General features: G+C 39.4%; 1 protein-coding gene across 11 annotated transcripts in view; it reads left to right on the top strand.

Annotated features, from left to right (window-relative positions):
* The first annotated feature begins 989 nt into the window (after window positions 1-989).
* The window catches only part of LOC121882680 (spermatogenesis-associated serine-rich protein 1-like), an 85,685-nt gene continuing 72,275 nt past the window's right edge, over window positions 990-14,399 (top strand). For 2 of the 11 annotated variants that reach the window (XM_042391093.1, XM_042391092.1), the window contains exons 1-4: window positions 997-1,299; window positions 7,782-7,928; window positions 8,108-8,213; window positions 8,682-8,741. In XM_042391093.1, the coding sequence (XP_042247027.1) occupies window positions 7,790-7,928; window positions 8,108-8,213; window positions 8,682-8,741 (305 nt within the window). In that variant the 5' untranslated portion in view covers window positions 997-1,299; window positions 7,782-7,789. Of the gene's footprint in view, window positions 1,300-7,781; window positions 7,929-8,107; window positions 8,214-8,681; window positions 8,742-9,033; window positions 9,311-14,399 lie in introns of those variants that run through there. The other 9 variants (XR_006092145.1, XM_042391095.1, XM_042391091.1 and 6 more) reach the window with 7 other exon arrangements.

The following is a 14,399-nucleotide window of genomic DNA, read 5'->3' as shown; positions in this document are numbered from 1 at the left end:
CGGTGCCAATCTGAACATTTGGAACATTTTGCGCATGATTCTGGGTTTAGTTATGATGCCCACGTTAAAGAGGCGACCACCAACATGTAGGACCTCATATCACCTCACAAGTATGCTGTGTTCAAAAATATCAGACTCATAATCTAATGCAATACACAGGCTTCAGAGAGAAAGCACAAAGTCCAAACTTACTGAAATAGAAAATGAAGAGAATAAATAGAAATATTGATTGACGCATTACATTACATAACACATTCCCTAAACATTCTTGCAGACAGACAATTTGGATTTTATGAAACAACAACAGCAACAAACTGTTTCCACTGATGTCCTTGAAGAAACTAACCCATCTACTTGGATTGAGGGATACAGTATATTAGAGACTGGCGCCACCGTCTGACTCTTTTAAAAATTGCCCACAATTTCATCCAAGTGTCTCACATGCAGTATAGTATACAGCAATAATCAACCATTCAAACAAGCTTACAAGCTAATATCACCACCACCACCATGATGATTATGATGATGATGATGATGATGATGATGATGATGATTTATATTATTATAGTAGTAGTAAGCCTATTTACATATAGAGCATTTTTCAAGCAAGATGCACAAAGAGAAGCAACATAAACAGTAGCTGGATATACAGTAGGCCTATTCAGGCAGCAGGACCAGTGTGCAGCTTCAGTGGTCACTACGCTGTTCAGACTGTAAAGCCAATGAGGCAAATGTGTGATTTTAGACCATATAAACAAAACTGACTGGATCTCACTTGACAGCTAATAAAATAGTCCGCTATATCTGAAATGGACTTTTTATGAAAATTAGACAGATTTCCAAATTACTTGGTGTTGTGTAGGCTAATTTTTTTCCTGGCATGGCTTATATAACGATGAAGAACTGCAACTGCTCAAAGAAGATTGATGTCACAGGAACATGTAATACATCGTAATGCAAGCTTTATTGTGAAGGATGGTATAACCGGATATCAGGCAGCTATTCTTCATAACTTGACGGTTGTACTTTGTCGCCTAGCAACAGCTGGAGACAGTAAATTGGACTGTGGCTGCTACTTTTGACTTGCTGCGTTACCACAAACGGAAATTATTGTTTTCTAATGAAACAATGACGACATAAACCGCCAAGTTAGCCGCGATAAAGAATTCAAACTTTCTGGCGTAATTGAGTTTTCAGTAGGAATTTGTAACTATGCTGGAATTCATCAGTCACAGAGGAAGTGTGGAAGTGTTTATCTCCCCTACAGACTGCACCTGACACCGGACGCTAATTAATAGAGTAAGTATGAACATTTTCACTATGAAGGACGCTCATTATGACCCAGAGTCTGAAGAGAGATTTTCTTAATGTGGCGTTGAATTATATAAGTTAATAGTAGGCTGGTAGGAGGATAGAATGGAAAGTAAAAACTGTCTGTGCTCACTGTGTGTATCTGCTGTTTTCAGCTTTCTGTTTCCCTGTAAAAATCAGACTCAGGAGCTTGTAATGGCGCAAGTTAATGACAGCTAATCAGCTCCAGGTGTGCCAGTTAATTGCCCAGTTTTAGCTGTTAGGTTGATGACGTAACAGGTTTAATGTGTTCAAAATATGACGAACATCAGTTTTTATTTTTCATTTTTCCAACCTACACCATTTCATATGGAAAAACCAAAACAAAAAACCCCAAAAGGGTTATTATCCTGTTAATTCAGTTATTGTTAATTACAGGTTAAATGTTGACCTTTTGTTCTTTTTGCCTGAACACACTTTGAACTGAAACTCGTGCTTTTGGACTGTACCTGTATTCAAACCTTTAGGAATGACCTGAATAACTTTTTAAAAACATTAGACATTGAGGCAAAATGAGAATGTAACTGTTATTTGGTATTTTTACCAATGTAAGAACATATGTCCCCCCTCCTTTTTACAAAGTCAAAAACTATAAAAACTTGAGTCTAATAAAATTAACTTTTTTTTTCAATTTTACTGTATTATTTATTTCATTTTTCTCTCATATCATCTTTCTCCCAATATCATGTAACCAGCTTTAGTTCTTTAGAAGTCTCTGATGATTGTTCCAAAGCAAAAGTTTGTAACAGTGAAAATGCCTCTGAGCTGTTTTGAAGTAACTCCTCTCTTATACATTCTAAATAGCAGTGGATTTTTTTTTTTTTTTTTTTTTACCAGTATCTTATTAAATACTCATCTGACATCCCAAAAAAACTATTCCACTTCATCACAGACAGTGCATACTCTGCATTTACAGTATGTGTACAACAGGCTTAATGAAGAATATACTGTAGATTTGGATACACTGCGACAAACATTGAGAAAAATTCCAACAACTTTGAGACCGTTTTACAGTTTATTGCATTGTGAATGCATTCCTATTTTGTATTCAAGTGCTCAATGAAATAAAAACAGGCAGAAGTCTAAATTGCCATCTTACTCCTCTCAGAGCATCTTCATGTGAGAGCTTTGTAGTCCAACACTTAAGGCTGTTATTCAGCCCTTCTAATGTAACAGAAAATTGCTGCAGTGCAGCCTTTCATTCTCAAGCAGCTAAAGATCCTCTTTAACCTCATCACACACACACACACACACTTCTGTTAAGTCACTCCAGGACTCTCGTCTTTGTTGCCGTGACACTGCGCTGTCACAGTGTTATTCTTCCGCAACACATGTGGCGATATGACAGCACCGACGGCCACTTTGTGAGGCGTCAAAAAGTTGTTGTGTCAGTGTCAATGAGAGACAGACAGCAGGCCTGCGAGCGGGAGAGACAGACAGGTGGACACAGACAAAGACCGAGGAGTCTGCACGGCAACTAGTGATGCAGCAGGTTAAGGATACAGCGCTGTGTCATTGCTCAGCAGTTTCTGACAGACGTTTACTTTCTTATGTGTGTAAAGTCCGTCATACCGACACGCCTGAGGTCGGGTGCCACCATTAACAGAACACATCATGGTCCAGAAGCATTTACACATGAATGACCATCATAATGACCAATCATTATGATGAGATTTAAAGGGGCACCAACCAAATTTATATATGAGGATCAGTTACCTATACAGCATAGGGAGTATTATTTAGCCTGTGGTTGTGTTACTCTTCTGTGACTCTGGACGAGCTTTGTCAGGTCTTTTTTACACACATTATAAAATGTATTGCATACATTACAAACTAGGCTTGTGGAGTTGAAAGACATAGGTGAAGTTTGAACAAAAAGGTCAAGTTGCGTTATGGGAATTGTAGGACGCTGTGTTTTGATCTTGACCCTTAGGGACTAAGCATCGTGATTTCTCAACCTCTGCTGTATTGATTTTTAGCATCTTTTTTTTATCTGTCTCTTCACTTTATCAGCTTAATGGAACTCCAATACTGAGTACGCTATTCAAATAGTTTTTATACTTACAGTACTAGTCAAAAGTTTGGACATATCTTCCTTTTCAGTTGAATGAGAAAGTGTATCCAACAGTATTGCAACTGCTGGTTGGGTTTTCTTTGCCCTCGTTGAACTTGCTTTGCTTTACCAATCAACGTATTGCTTGTTGAAATAAACCACTTATGTTTAGTTTAGTTTTATGTTTAGTATTTAGTTATTATTATAACAAAGGTTCAGGAACAAGACTACGCCCCTCTCTCGCACTAATTCAATCATCCGTGCATACCTATATAAGCGTGTCTAACCCCTTTCTCTCCCGTTCGTCTCAGTTCTCACGCGACCTACGACACGCTTGCATCGCACACGCTTACCTCTCGCCCGTGCTCCACGTTCCTCAGCAACATACCACCACGACTAGATCCAGCAGTACCAACGAGATACATCCTTCACCACCACATCCACATGGAACCCTTCTCCTCCAGACACCGCGCTCTGATCAGCTGGAATCCAGACGATCCACAAGCATCCACGCAAGGGCACACTCGGACGCGGCTCTTTTCCAAGTGATTAACATCTTCAACCGGATGTTTGCTCACCTCCGGCGAGCTCTCAAGAAGATGGTCGTCCCACTCCTACGAAACAATGATAAGGACAAACTTTCCAACCCTATGCAGACTCTACTTCCATCAACCCTCTTGCCGGCTGCTCAAATCCTTCTGCTCTTCCAGGTTCATTTTCCGCCGCCGGGCTGACGCACACCGATGACGTCACAACGCCGCCTACTACAACAGAGCCCAGACTTCTTCAGCCCCGGCTGAAGGCCAGGCTGAACTCCAAATACAAATCCTGTTTCGCCGAACCGACAACAAAGCAGGTTCTTCCTGCTCCTTTCTGCCTCCACCCATGGATGTATAAAGAAAACTGGATACAGCGTCGGAGGCGGGGCCCTCTTCATTCCTAGGAAAGTTGCTCAGTGGCGCATGAAGCAATAAAAAACCTACCTCTACGCTTTTGGCTCCACCACTGCTTCTTTTCATTCATTCAACCTTTATTTACATCTCGAGATATTATTGAGGGTGTACCCTCATTTTCAGTGACATTGACCGACTGTATCAACTGCGTTGCCACAGTGAACAATTTTCATTGCAATCGTTTCATATCAATTCATTGCTTCAGGGAGCCTGGTTTTCCTCATCATTAGTTGATAAATAAGGAAGCCATAGAACTCTCTTCTTTCTAACCCCCTTCATTTTGTATTTGTTTTCGTTTTCGTTTCATCCCTGTGTCCGCAGGCTGCACAATCGACCCCTGCACATACATCCCCTCATTCCAGCATCCTTTCCTCTTCCTTTCCCTCAGCTGCAGCTACCTCAGCGCTTTCGGCTCCACCCGCCCCCGCAGCTCTTTTCTTCTCTTTCTTCCCATACTGGTCCTGCTGTTACCTCAGCCACAGTCACACCGAGCCACGGTGCTCCCTCTACTGGACCCATTCCATTTCCTCCTGTTCTATCCCTGTCCCCCCCCCCAATTCCCCAACACCCAACTGTATTTTCTTCTCACGTCTCCATAAAACTGTCCTCAGGGGCACCATACCTAGCCTTCTTTCATGCACACTTTGGCATGTTATCTGTAAGTCCGAACCACATCTTATGCCAAACGTTCGCCCCTCACTTCAGACTTCCTGGCCCACTACCAAACTCTCCGCACAGGCACAAACATCGACAAAGTCAGTCCACATTCCTAACCGTACTCTGGCCAATTCTTCCGCACTGGAGCCGCTTCAACCGCTTCCAAATAAGAAATCCCAGACCACCTGTTAAAATTAAAAAATAAAATTCTCGACCGCTAGTCTTCCCAAGATTCCATACTTACCTCAGCGACATTCAAAGAGCCCGTTCTCACTTGGTCCAATGAAGTTAACTTTGGGGGATGACGAAGCAGAAAGCTCATCGAGACATGTCCCCCACCCTGAGTCTCGACCCCCGGGTTCCTAGACGCTCCAGCCTCTTTGTGATTCCATTTGGTCCCCGGTCATCCCCATGCCATCAACCCCCTTCATCCCTCTCTGTGACCCCATCATCCCACTGTACATGACCTGGACCAACCTTCAGCTCCCATTCATCTCCCCGACAATCGACCCCCTTCATCCCTCTCCTTGACCCCCATCCAGCCCACCATACATTATCCTCATCCAATCCTGAACCCTCTCAACAATCCAAATAAAACTAATTTTTATACTGTTCAAATTGCGTGGTCTTTGTTAGTGAAAAATCAATTCGTGGTTTGGAGTTGGTGTGCAGGTGTTACCTTTTCAGACATGCTTATAACATGGCTCTGTGGATAGCAATGCGGGTCCGTCAACAGGCCTTTTTCACAGCAGACATTTTGACTTATCATAGCAGCAGAAGCATAAGTGGAACTGACAATATTAACGGTGGCTCAGTTCCATTCAAGGGTCCATGGCAGTCATACACGTGAACCAAGCACTTTACCAGGGTCATGAATTTGGAAGAACTAAATGGGATCCAGCTGTCATTAATGTTATTAATCGCACCTGTTCTATTCCTGCTTTGACAGGTTAAAATGTCTACTTTGAGAAAAGTCTATTGGTCTCTCACTCCACCAATGTGGTTCAGGTTTGAAACAAGGCAAAAACTAAAGTATCACTGCAAGGAATGCAAGATGTTAAGATACCTTGCTTCCCAATGATAAAATGATGATATACCACTGATAAAGAACTCCATTCATTACAGATCAAACAAGTACTAATCAACATTTAATCCAGTGCATCTAAAAGCATAAAAGCAGGAGGTGTTAGGTTGTCACGCCTTTTGACTCTTGGGAAAACATGGTGAGTATAGGGAAGTTAGAAAAAAGAAAGCTAATGTTTAAAGGACCAAGTCTAAATCAATAAGGATGAATTAAACAGTAAATTGAATAAAAACCAACCCTGGATAGTGTGCGCTAGCAATGCTACAGATAAAGATGTTATACTCGCTAAAACAACAAATGACAAGCATGGTAAGAAATACATAAATGTGACAAAGCTGGATATGACTCCCCTGTCTTCCTTTCTGTTGTTTGCTGTAATGGTATTGGGTGTTTTATGTGTATTGTGTGTACTTGTTATTTATTGCAAAAAAGTCAAAAATAAAATAGTCCAAAAAGAAAAAGAAAAGAAATACATAAAAGTGTAAATGGGACAAATGGTGTGGTCTCACCCACTTTGTCACACCATCTACTAAAAATTTGCTCAAACGATGGAATGCTCATTTTAAAATAACTTTCGGGGTTATACTGATGCCTCCAAAGCAGGTCATGGACAGTCAGCTGTCAGTATCAGCTGCCTTGGGGATTCATTTTTATCACAAGCAAAATGCGTCAGTGTTGGCCTTTTTACAGCTTTTTGTGAAAGCAGAATTGCCAGAAATTGGCAAAGCCTCTAGTTTTATGTTTGGAAAGCAGCCAAGGCCATAATACACTCAATTCCCAGTAGGTATTTCAAATGGTGTTGCATAGCAACTAATAATCCTTTTTGTCCAATCAAGAAGCTTTTCTACACTGTTTTCTAATTGTTATACTGTATCAGAGGGAGCGCTTTACTGAGCTTTACTTCTTCTCTGGAGCAGCTATTTGATATTCATGCACAGAAGGTTCACACCTTTCACACCACATCTCTTAGGTGTGTTCAGGATACTTGTAGAAGCAGGATGGACTGAAGGCTCAAATGCACTGAAAGTGATAATTGACACATCAATTGCTATATGAGCATCAATTGACGCTCCTATGGCGCACTGCAGGCATCAGATTTGAAATGCCAACACCACAGATCCAACACAGGTTTTTCATTTTGTTTTTGTATTAACCACTGCATTAGTTGGATATAATGAATGAATGAAAAGGAGAAATGCAAAGGAGGAAAATGAAACTGAAACTAAGAGCATCTGTGTCCACAGTAAATCATCTGTTGACTGTTTGATGGTTATTTATTTGTGCTTTAAAACGTAACTGACGTGAAATAATCAGAATAGAATGTTTTATTTCTCTCATTCAGCGGTTTTGTTCTCACTACCACTCGCTCTCCTTACTCGACCATAGCTGAGCTGTCTCTCTCTCTCTTGTGCTATCTCTCTCTTTTTCGGCTGGAGAGAAAACAGCTTTGGTCGCTGGGTCCTCATTTGACACTCCAAAGTCGAAACAAGGTTGGAGTTGCGGCATCAAGACAGTTTGACGCGCCTCATAATGCTTTTAGTATGTGTTCGGCCATTAAAAACAATAGGTGTACTTCAAATCGCGCGCATCAGACACGTCCAGTGCATTTAGGCCTTAGGTGTTAGATTGTGGGCTGTGGTTAAGGATGCACTAGATTCAGTAGAATGCCTTTGTTGTGTTTTAGATGCTAACATGGAGCAGAGGGAGCAGTGTACCCTTAACCCGGGCCTTCGCCAGGCCCAGGCTCACAGCATCCAAGCTGAGGAAACCTGTCCTGTGCAGGACTCTCCACTTCAAACCACTGAAGTCTCCAAGAGCAGGAAAACACAAAGTCAGTCTATAAAATGTAGCTGTTTAAATTTTGACTAGAAGTATTCAAATGTACATCAGGCACATGAAAAAGGCACATCACTCTGTGTTTAAAGATAATATTCTGTCTTTCTCTTTTAATGTTTGAGGAACACAAATATTAAACATTGACTACATGATCACATAATCTCTTATTTACAGGGACGTTGCCCTGCCATGGAGCAGTTGGAGCCAGACCCTACTGCTCCCCTGAGTACAGCCCTGACTTCTACAAGTTAGACTCAACATTACCTCACAGCAAATTTGGGTGAGTTACAATTTCTTCAAACAGTTTTATTTATAAATCTTATGTTGACAAAGGATGAAATTACATCATGTAATGTGAAAGGTGTAGCAGATGTCAAACCAACAGTCTTTTAGCTGTTGGTTTGGTTTTACAGCCTGCAGGTGAGCTATTTTGGCTCAGTGAACCTTTTATGGAACAAAGTTTCCAGTAAAAAAGCTCCGATAAACCTGCTTGACACTACCTGCCCAGCAATAAAAGTCATACAGTGAAAGTTACTCTACACTGTTGTACACTGAAACAAGCGGAACAGGAGATGTGTGACCAGCAGATGGTGCAATTTTCCTTTTTATCCATGAAATGGAAAAGAGAAGCAGGAGCTGAAGTCCACAGAATGAGATTTTACAAACAGTATAACAGTATTTTGTACTCTGATTCCCCCCTCCCCTATTCACACCCAAACTATTTAGAACAAACTGATCCTTCTTTCAGGACGATGTCACATATGAAAACAGATACCTTCATTCCTCTCCAGCCTTCTACCAAAACACTGTGAGTTGAACTCTATTAGCCCTTATTATTATATTCAATGTTTATATTACATTATACTTGATAAAGTACTTAATTTGATGATTTTATGGTTATTGGTGAGTTGAGAGCAACATTTAACAGAACTACTATTTTGTGTGTGGAGGTAAATACAGCCTCAAAAGGTGGCACACAACAGGATGATAATGTGCTTTGATTTGAAGTTCAGAAGTTCGAAGTGTAAAACATTTTGATAGAACAGAGGAAAGGGGATAGTGAGGGAATAAAATAAATCGTTTTTGGCCTTCATTGACAGCGTGCCTTATTTAGAGAAAAAGAGGCTCCTAGACAAAGAAGAAGAAATCCAGGAGGTGAAGCAGCTGGATGAGTGGAAGCCTGCTGTAGGCATCTTTACAGCAGTGCTGGAGGGTTTAGATGACAAAGCCAGTTAACACTTCACACAGGCACTATAGTGTTTACTGTACACTCTTGTTTTCATCCGAACATTGTAAGAAATACACATTTAACACAGCTATATCTGAAGTGAAGTAAAAGTATCATATGCAGTGTGTCTACCATGTCATTACTCTTGACTTGCTGTTTGAACTGTTTTGTTCACACCCACTTTTCTGGATGTTAGTTGATGCTCCTTGTAATCATTTTGTGTGAGTCATCAGTTTGTCTCTCCATCTCACTCTGCCTTTTTCTCTATCATGTAGCAAATCCTTATTTTCCAAGGTATGGTAAGGCTAGCAAGGCTCTAAGAGTAGCTAAATCACCAGTAGGGTGTTTGATCTGTCCAACACTTTAATATTGTGGCTATAATGAACACTGCAGCGTCTAGGAGACACTCACAGGACTTTAGACTGTAAGAACCAGACAAAGACATGTTCCAGTTCGCTCACATCATGTAAGTGTCCAACAAACCTCTAGAACCATTAAACCACTAGAACTATATTTGAGAAACAACAGATAAAACACTGAATAAAAAACAAAACAAACCTGGATCCAATTAAAAATGTATTTATGTTTAATCACAAGACAATAAAAGAGGGTCAATTAAGAATTTCTAATGAACTGAACTTGCATGTCTTTGGAGTGTGGGAGAAAACTGGAGCACTCTGAGGAAATCCACAGCTGGTACATGCAAACAGCCCCCCCTCTACAATTTTCTCCCCTCTCCCCCTTGTTTCCTTGTTCCTTTCCCTTCCTTTCCTGTAGATGAAAGGTGGTTTTTACTGTTTTATGTAGGTGAAAGGTGTTTTTTTTTTTTTTTTTAGAAAATAGGAAAGTCCTTCTTTATCTAGGCTTTGCAGAGAATGCAGACATCAGATACACATTATCTTTACGGCAATGTACATTTAAGTTCAAATGAGATGCACCACCATATCAATGATAGAAAACGTTGCATCCTACAATTTGCTAGAGAGACCTGAAACAACCTTCATAATAACTAACAAACCAAACATCATATACATTCACTGAACAAAGATTATGAAAATAAAATGCACATTTCTCGCCAGAAATGTCATCAAAACGCATTTTGTGCTGAAACTATCCTAAAATATTGCATTTTCCACTGAGAATAAAAGAAATGTCAGCCATTTTGTCTCTTTTGCAGACAGAAACTTGACCGTCATGTGACATGGACGCAGGCCAATAGAAAAGAATAGTCCAAAAAAAAGTAGGCTGAAACTAATACGTTTTGCACTGTAGACCAATGTAGCTAATATACTTTTTGATGTGAGACTAGACATGAGTATTTCCATTTGATGCTACTTTATACTTCCACTCCACTACATTTCAGAGGGAAATATTGTACTTTCTACTCCACTATGTTCAAATGTTCAAATGATCCAATATTTCAGCAAAAATCAAAGATTAGATACACAGATTTGTGTATCAGAACTTTGTTTTTACTTCTTTTCTCTCCCATTAATCATCTCACCACCCTTCAGATTTATCTGCTGACCCTTTGGAGGGGCCTGACCCCTAGGTTGGGAACTAACTGTATATAAAGTAGTTGAAACTAGCTCCACCTCCAGCAGCTACAACAGTAACATTCTGCTTAAACACTGATGCTTCAGTATTAATAATCTAATGATGTCATAACTAACTAACGACTTAGAGCTATGCATGGTTTTAAAGGGGTGGCCATAGTGGCCAGAGCCACCCCCACAATCTGATTGGTCACCCCAGATGCCACTCCAAAATTTCTGTCAACTCATTGGCTTCCACCTCCCTGTGGGGCAAGCATTTGGCCAGCATGTTTGTTCTTACCTGAGACACTGCAAGAGGCATGACGGGCTCCAGAGGTTTGACTCTCACTGTCTCAAAATTTGGGAATCCCCCTTAACTTCAGTCCCATTGCAGCGACATCCCCCCCCTAAGGCCCCCATCTCATTGGTGTCTCTGTTAGCAGCATTACATCCAGGTAACTACTATTTGCATTGACCCACGTTACGCAAAATAGAGAGGAATTATCCGTCCAAGAATGAAGAAAGAAAGAGTTGGAAGAGAAAGGAAAGCAGGACAGTGGTAAGTGGAGTACAAAATGACAAATGATGATGATTGATAATAGTAAATGGTATAAGCCAAAAAGTTAGTTAGCAAAGATACATGATATCATGTAACATGTAGCCTAGGAGTTTTAATGCTTTAGGAGTTGGTAATAACTTGACTAATGCTATCTAGCAAGCTAACAGAATTGAGCTTGCTAGCTATTTACGTTGAGATTATATGAGCCTGATTAAAATCTAATGTAAACTAAATAAATAGTTTTAGCTTTGGTAAGGTTTGTGAAACTAGCCTGTGAAACTGATTAAAGTTAAGTAAATCAAATGGAATAAATTTTAAAAAAGATGATAGGATAATATAAATAATAAGGCCTGAATATATTTTGAATATACTTCATGAATATGATATCGCTGCTTAGTGTTAAGCAAGCTCCCCAGGTCCTGATCCTGATGAATGTGAGTTCATTGCATCCTAATGGTATTGATGACATATGCCATGTCCTCTAAAAATCATCGTGACAATATGTTCCCTGTTTTTTTTTTTCTTTTCAGGTCCATCAACTTCCACCAACCCCAGCACTTTAGTAACAGCAACTCCAGCACCACCTGCTCATGAAGAAGACACAACTACCACCAGCAGCTCCACCACAACACAAAAAGAACCAGTCCCCCCTCCAGGTCCTGATCGTGGTGAATGTGAGTTCATTGCATCCTGATGGTACTGATGAGATATGCCATGCCTTCTAAAAATCATCATGACAATATGTTCCCTGTTACCGTTTCTTATCAGGTCCATCAACTTCCACCATCTCCATCACTTTAGCAACAGCAACACCACCACCCATAACTAAGGAGTTTGTTCATTACTGTTCAGGAGTCAGATAAGAAGATTATTACATTTGTTTTTTCTGCTAATATTAGTGTGAAGAATGTTTAAGCTAGATGTTGATGAGCACTGATCTCATAATGTGGGGTTTTGTTCCCAAAGAGAAAGAACTTTAATGAGTTAGCTTTTAATTAATTTGCATTTGCTATTTATATATATATATGTTTTGTATATTTATTGCATACATTTTTACTTTATACTTTTAAGTTGTTTACATTTATCCTATTTCATTTATCTTATACCTTTAATATAAAACTATGTGTTTTTAAAGTAACTAAGGAGTTTATTACATTTGTTTTTCGCTGTTAATATAAATGTGTTAAAATAAAAATGTTTAGATTCTATAAATGCTTTTTGATTAATAGCTGATTATTTAATAGGCGTTTGGGGAACGTATGTCAACGAAAGTTGGTCAGAAGGGCTCGGTGGATTTTCTGCCTGGGGCCCCATCAGACTCTAGATTTGCCACAAGTCCACATCTCTCCTCCCACAGTCTGTAAATTCTGGATTATGATTATTACAGGTGCTGGTGATATGAACATGCCAATTGTTTAATCCAGATAACAGATAAATACAAATACTGTACAATATCTGTACTTATTAATCATATCCACATTTACCATCCCTATCCATATCCACTTCCACATAGAAATGCTGCTTGTGCTATTGTTGACATTGCACTGTTCTCTCAACAATGTTTCTGCAATCTCTGATTGCACATCAACAAGACATCATATTCTTACTTCATCAGTCATAATAATCATAATTATTTTCACTGTTCTTATTTAATCTGAACAATAATGTGTAGCACTCCTCTTGCAAGCATATTTCATGATAGCAGAGGAATAGCTTTCATGAAGTCAGCTTCTTCTTCTTCTTCTTCTTCTTCTTCTTCTTCTTCTTCTTCTTCTTCTTCTTCTTCTTCTTCTTCTTCTTCTTCTTCTTCTTCTTCTTATTATTATTATTATTATTATTATTATTATTATGTTTGAATGGCTTTTTATAGATCCATGACCACAAATATTTGCACAGGTTTAGTTACAGCTCAGAGCATTATTTATTATATTAAAGCTCAGGAACCTGAAGATGGTAATACCTAAAATGGTAATTGTTGCTTTGTCCAACAATCACATTCACACTAACTCTATAATGATGCATGTTACTTATCCAGTCACTTCAGGCTAGTCTCCTCAGATTGAACCAAGCCTGTAAATTGGTGTTATGTTGGTGTATCATGGCAGGGATTGTCTAACACCTGCAGTTTGTTCTGCAGAACAAAGTCCACGACTTTAAAAGCCTTAAATATGGTCAGAACCTGTTTTTTATTCTTTATCCAAAGATATCCAGGCTAATTGTCTTATTATATTATTATATGTTATAATGTATGGTATACTATATAATTCAGATTAGTCATTTTGATTTTAATTTAGAGGAAGATAGAACCCAGTGTTTGCAGATTGGTGGTTTGCTTAGAGCATTTGACCACTTAATAGCCTTAACTTTTGTAAATGAGCTCAGAGACAGGTCCTATTTATTTGTCATTGTTAATGTTAGCCTACTTGACTATAAAGGTTCTGCCAAATAGAAGACTGACCATAAACAGTTATGTTTATGCATGTAGCCTATTCATTTATGTTTTAGCCTATTATTGGTAGAATATTAATGCATATAAAAAATTTCATGCCCTATGCATGCACATTAACTACACATTGTGGCCACCTCTAAACATCCCTTTGCCACCCCTGGGCCACCCCAGTTAAAAATTCCTAGAACCGCCACTGCTTATAGCAGTTTAACACCATTTACCATGATGAATGATATGATGCTTTCTCATTATCACAGTGTTTTTTTAATCAACCTAAAAAAACGTGTGTGCAGAAAAACTGAGTGGAGGAGCTTTAACCTCCACTACATCCCTGGTTAGCAGGATGAAGGCGCCCTCTTGTGTCGTGCATCAGTTTGTAGGTTTCAGTTGTTGACCTGCTGTGATGTTCACTGCAGGAAGAAAAGCTCATGACACAACCTGTTGCTTCATGTTTGTCAGGACCCAACAAAACTACTTCACACCCAAACTTGATCAAATTAATTCTTACTATTTTCCATTTTTTTTAGGCCTGTATAACAAAGTCTTTATCAACTAAAGTGCCCAAAGAAAATCTTGTTTGTTTGTTGATAGAAAACTGCTCTTTTCTCTGTGACAAAACTGCTATAGTGAAGAAAGCTGAAAGTACAGAAACTGACTGACAAACGTTTGTTTGCTCTGAACATGAACTCTGTACT

This window comes from Thunnus maccoyii, chromosome 17 (assembly GCF_910596095.1).
Source record: "Thunnus maccoyii chromosome 17, fThuMac1.1, whole genome shotgun sequence".
Lineage (NCBI taxonomy): Eukaryota > Metazoa > Chordata > Actinopteri > Scombriformes > Scombridae > Thunnus > Thunnus maccoyii.
The sequence above is the reverse complement of the archived record's forward strand: the minus strand, read 5'-3'. Positions and strand labels throughout refer to the sequence as shown.